The sequence below is a fragment of the Eleutherodactylus coqui genome, chromosome 3 (assembly GCF_035609145.1).
Source record: "Eleutherodactylus coqui strain aEleCoq1 chromosome 3, aEleCoq1.hap1, whole genome shotgun sequence".
NCBI lineage: Eukaryota > Metazoa > Chordata > Amphibia > Anura > Eleutherodactylidae > Eleutherodactylus > Eleutherodactylus coqui.
This window is the reverse complement of record NC_089839.1, coordinates 201,839,107-201,844,953: the sequence shown is the minus strand read 5'-3', so window position 1 is coordinate 201,844,953 and position 5,847 is coordinate 201,839,107. Positions and strand designations below refer to the sequence as shown.

General features: G+C 43.3%; 1 protein-coding gene across 2 annotated transcripts in view; it reads right to left on the bottom strand.

Moving 5' to 3' along the window:
* Nucleotides 1–3,807: 3,807 nt before the first annotated feature.
* The window catches only part of QRICH1 (glutamine rich 1), a 33,466-nt gene continuing 31,426 nt past the window's right edge, over nucleotides 3,808–5,847 (bottom strand). For both annotated transcript variants that reach the window (XM_066596789.1, XM_066596790.1), the window contains 3 exons: nucleotides 5,562–5,716; nucleotides 5,384–5,483; nucleotides 3,808–4,585 (listed from right to left, as the gene is read on the bottom strand). In XM_066596789.1, coding sequence (XP_066452886.1) covers nucleotides 4,393–4,585; nucleotides 5,384–5,483; nucleotides 5,562–5,716 — 448 coding nt within the window. In that variant the 3' untranslated portion in view covers nucleotides 3,808–4,392. The remainder of the gene's footprint in view (nucleotides 4,586–5,383; nucleotides 5,484–5,561; nucleotides 5,717–5,847) is intronic.

Here is a 5,847-nt window from a genome sequence, read left to right as displayed (position 1 = left end):
GCTTATATACCGTCCCCCAGCACCACCCACCGGTGACTTCATCTCCCTGCGCCGCGCACGTGTGTATACAAAGTAACCGTCTGGTCTCAGGCGGTGCAGGAGGCATATTAACTTTTTCCACCAGACTTCTGCCCTATTCTGCAATTTCAGCAACCTGATTGGTTGTTTGGGTTGGCTGATTCCCCGCCCCCGTTAGAGATGTGCACGAGGATAGAGTTTATGTCTACAGCAGCCTAGAATATACCCCGTATCTGGTGTTCTTCTCTTCTTTCTAGGGGTCATGGTTGGAATGGGACAGAAGGATAGCTATGTAGGAGACGAAGCTCAGAGCAAGAGGGGTATCTTGACCCTGAAGTACCCCAAAGGAGGCAGTGAATTAGCCAACCCAAACAACCAATCAGGTTGCTGGAATTGCTGAATAGGGCAGAAGTCTGCTGGAAAAAGTGAGTATGCAGACAGTGAGCCAGAATCCTACTATTGTGAGAGGTTTAGTATCTGCCCCTGCGAAAGCTGGGTGATAAACAATATGGCTGCCATTACATCCCCCTCCTCTCTTGTAAGTTATGATCCGAGTCTATCGCGACACAGCGCAATATTAAAGGGGATGTCCCAAAATGACAAATTATCCCCTTTCTACAGGATAGGGGACAACTTGCTGTACAATGCTGAGCCTGTGTATCTCTCATATCACCAGTTTTCCTGTCTTTGGCCCCATTTATACTGCACTACTCTGCATCAGTATTTATAAGCCTTTATTGCAATGGGAGGACCAGACCTTGTTCAGCACTTGAACTCTATTTCTAGCAATGCACATGTGTGATTCTTGTGATGGTTGGTGGTTGTAGCGATTAGACCGCCACTGATCATCGCTATTCCGTTTCCTGTAGATAGAGAACTTCATTGTGTGGGACGACCTTTTTTTTAGTGCAGAGGTCAGGCAGCCGTGGCGATCAGCTGGTCTTAGCCCCACACCATAGGAGGCTGGATGGTGACTTACAGCTCCAACCCCAACACTGATAACTGATCCTAAAGAGGTCATCTGTACTACAAGGGGGGTTCAATACCCAGAATACTCCACAGGATAACTACAATCCCTGGGGGTTCAACCACCGCAAACCCGACCAAGCACGGGGGCATTAATGTACACTGCATCTACATTCATATAGATTTACTTTTAACAGGACCACCACAGATGTTTAGTGCTTGAAGTTGGCGAAGCTCCAGCGGGGAGAATGAAAAGAACGGCGCGCGTGAACTTGGGTGACCTGTACACTCTTCTTAGAGACCTTTGGCACCCCCATTCTTGTGATTGCTGATGGTCCCAGTGGTTGTACCCCACAAATCATACCAAAGTTATCAGAGCTAACTTCATTTTGTCAGGCAACCACTTTAATACACGAGTTAAGATGCAGCCATGCAGGGTGGACTCATGCAACCTAACTTAAAAGGAAGAGAGAAGGGGATGTAATGGTGGCCAAATTGGCAGTCACCCAGCTTTCCCAGGAGCAGATACTAAACCTCAAAACGGGTTAAACGCATAGAATACCCATTTAAGGCCGCACAAAAAAGATGGCCACACCAGGTTCTCTGACTACCTGAAGAACACTATTACCCCTACATGCTGCTTTAATTAACCAGTTCTGCACAATGAGCAGGCTCACATTAATGGAAGCGTATCTCCCATATCACCATTTTTCCTGGCTTTGGCCCCATTTACACTGCAGTACTCTGCATTAGCATTTATAAGCCAAGACCAGGGATGGAAGCAACAGAGGAAAATGGAAAGTTTGCAACTCTACCATATTTTGTACCCACACCAGTTTTCACTTTGAAAAAAATTGATGCAAAATACTGTCCAGAATACATCTGTGTGAATGGGACCCAATAGAAAAAGTTCTGAATTAAATCAGAAGTCTGATACATGTCCATGGGTACCGTATAATGGCTTCATACAACGCTGATTGTACAGAGTGGTGACTTCTATGACACTCATATACTCCAACATGACTATTAAAGGGACATGTACTGTACCGCCTTACATGCTGTGCGACGATGTGGCATCTCTAAACAGATATTACTTTGTAGATGGTGTGATAGCTGTAGCCAATAAGAGTACCATAAACTGCATCCAACAGCTGGGATGGGGGAGACGCACTTTGTTTAGTACCTCAATCATTTGGGCCCCATATTGCACTCCCCACCATGTGAATTCCCCAGGGATGAGAGGCGGATTCATATGAAAACTGCCGACATCACTTCGGGGATGAAGGGAATCCTTCTTTGCTGCAGCAGATAGCAGTTTCTTCTATTGTTTTCAATGGGAGACCTCGCAATGCGTGCACCTAGCACATGGTGCGATGCTGCCGCCAGCCCCATTCAAAGCAATGGGCACTGCGATGCAAGAGCACTCACCACATAGCACTGTGGTGCCATGCGGAAAAACACTCAACGGTATGCCCCTATTCAAAAGGATGGGGTTCATATTTGTGCGTCTCAAAAAATCTCATGTGATTTTATCGCCCGTGTGAAGCCGGCCTGAAAGGTTGTTAATCTTTTTATAGTACTTTACAAAAACACAATTTCCATCATCTTTTGCTGCCATGTTTCTTTTGTTCTGAAGGAGATGGGCTCTGAGTAGAATCAGTCTCCTGCCCCCTTTGGCAGCTGACTATAATGCCCTTTTACTACCCATGGCCCTACTACATTTTTCTCTCAAACAATCTATATATTGAACATATTTAATGGTGAGACAACCCCTGTAATGCAAAGTTGTGACCCATCAATTCATACCAAAAGCAGACCACAGCACTGTTGTACTCTATAATGACAACACTCAGACACAGACCCCCTCCCCAAGTTCTACTGAACAGATTCATTTAAGCTATAGCCACCCATCTGCCCATCTAGAGGTCTTTCCCATTCTGCACATAGACATTTTCCAGAAAGATTAGCAAAACCTTTACAAAAGCCACCAATCCAATATCATCATTTCTTTTTCTCTACTTTTACACGGGTTAACAGACACCCAAGTAATCACTCAAAAAATTATAGGCGACTGTCAGTTTGTGTGAATACAGGACTCAACGGGTCATTTGCACGAGTGTGTATCCATTTTAAGTTCACCTAAAAACCAAGCAACTATCAGTCCCTTTAAACAAGCAGTCATTCATCTATGAACAACTTGCTGTTTACTCTGAATGGAGGTTGGCGGCCAGAGGAGACCTCCATTCAGTGAGCGATCCTTGCTCCTGTTTGAAAGCGCAGGAGCAACATTCTTTGGGACAGCTCTCAAGTGCTTATATGCAGACAGTCATCCTATGCAAAAGTACCTACATAAGCTCTGGGCTGGCAGGGGACAAACAGATCCTGTTAGACATCTTCATTCTAGCCACACATATAAATGAAGCCCTGGTTATACAGTGCCATGCTTACATCACCATGGGGTGATCTAACTGTAGCAGAGGTACAGGTAAGTCCATGAACTGAGAAAATGGAAGTTAGTTGGCTGGATTTTGACCTTCCCAACATTCCCTGCTCTTCTAGCCCTCTTAAGAAACAGGACTGGATCCCCAGGGGAGGTTATGTGAATAAAACTTTTCAGAAAGGAAGGGCTGAGGGCGCTGCACAAGGCCCCTAGACACGCAGGTGCTCCAAGGACACAAGGGGATGGGAGCTCAATGGCAACAGACCCGCACCCCCAAGGAAACCAACCTGAAAATAAAACACACTGCTCAGTTGCATGTTAAAAAGACATGCTTATCATTCTTAATAAAACAAGGAGTATTAGGAACAAATGAGAAATCTGGATATATCTGCCGCAGATACACAATATTATTTTACAAGAAATGTACAAAGGCTCATGTGCCAGCAGTTTAAGGCCTTGATACCTGGGCCGGAGGAAAAGTTGATATATTTAGGCTTATGTGAATTTTTTTTTATACATTTCAGAATATAAAATCATTACACATTTTCAATTTCCTTCCCTTCTAGCAAAAAAACAAAAACTGAATCCAAGTCTTTAGAGAGTAGGCAAGAAAATAGGCAACCGCTTTCACAAAAGTCCTTGAAACAAAAAGGAAGACAAAATGTATTCTGTCTACAAGTTTCTCGTCTCCCCTCCCCCCATGCTGATCATATAAAGATTGAAGGACTTTTTTTTTTCTTCCAGATACTTCTAGAATTTGGAACTCGGAGACTTAAGTTTTGTATAGTTTGCCGAGATGCGCATGAATGTTTTTGTCTTATACTTTATTTTAAACAGGAGAAGCCTAAAGGGGCTTCATAACTACATCAATAGAATAAAAAAAAAGTAGGCATTGTCTTTTTAGTGTAAAAGTCTGTACATTTTTATTTCATCATCACATTCCCTCCTCGGCTGTAATTGGTTGTCGTTTAGTGCATGTTGGTGGCGCTGGCCACCACGATGGCTTCCTGGATTTCACGGACAATTAGAATTCGGGTCAGCATCTGTTCCATCTGATCTCGGCTGATTGGCTGGGTGGAGTACCAGATTGGACTGTTAGGAGCCACCACCGGCTCTGGCGTCAGGTAAAAAGTGTCATTTCGACCTTTCACGCTCTGTGGGCTGGAAGTGAGAGACAAAAGGATTGAAGTGCATGTTTTCCAACACTGATGTGACTTTCACGTTACAGTATTTGTAAAAGAAAACTGAAAAAGTGGGTAAAAAAGGGAAGTAAAGAATGTTTTTAACTTACAGGTTTTAGCTTACAAATACTGATCAGAATGCTGCCGCATAAAATTGGCCTATGCTGTGTAAGGCTAGTGCTGCATGGGATGCACATTCTATTATACACCATGCATATGCCTTTTGGGTAAAGTCATACAGCCTTAAGGCTGGTTTACAAAGCCATTATCTCGGAAAAAAACCTTTTCAGCGATAATCGTTGTGTTCTAAATGCAAGGTGATCGCTTAAACGTTATGCGATCACCTTGCGCTCCGAGCGGAGGATGCAGAAGACAAGCGGGGTTTTGGGATTGATATAATCTTGTAGCCCCACTCCCATTACAGGGGGCTGTCCCATACAGAGGGTGTAGTTCACATCAGCACTGTCATTCCAGTTTTTCCCTGTCAGCAAAGCAGAACAAAAATATCTGAATTGCTGGATCCCTGACACGATGGACACCAACTATTCCATTGACTAGTGGAGTCTATTGGGTTTTAGTCAATTGTGTCTGCCATTTTCTTTTTTATGGAATCAGCAATGGAGGCTCCTAATGAAGGCTGCAACGAAGATGTGAACACAGCCTAACGTAAATGAATGAAACTGGAAAACCCATTTCCATAGTTATTTGCTTTTGTATTTCTATGCTGTTGGGTTAATCCCCAATTCATCTACCAAAAAAGTAATCCTATTTTTCATACCATTTGAAGAGGTAGAAATCATAAAGTTTAATTGGGCATCGCAGTGGATTTTCAGGATTCTCAGTTTGCTCAGCATACATGTCATCTGTAACGGGAAAACCTGAAGCGAGAAGAAGGATTACGTGCGTAAAATATAGACTTAAGTATAGCCAAAACTCAATAAGATGTTAAGAAATACCTTTCTGCTGCCCTGTCTGGTGGATGCCCAGGGCCTTAAGATATCGGATGCTGGTGCTTTTATCCTTTGGGTTTGATGGATTCTTTTTAGTTTGTCTCAGAACCTTTGAGAAAGCCAATCGCATGTGCTGGTCAACAGTTTTCAACAAAAAATACCTGGTAAAGGAGGGGAGAACAAAACAAAAAAGGGGAAAAAAGTGAAGGTATTGTTGCTAGACAAAAAAAAACAAAAAAAACAAAAAAAACGGTCAAATCTCTAGTTTCGTTGTCTTCTAGCTTTGCCGGTT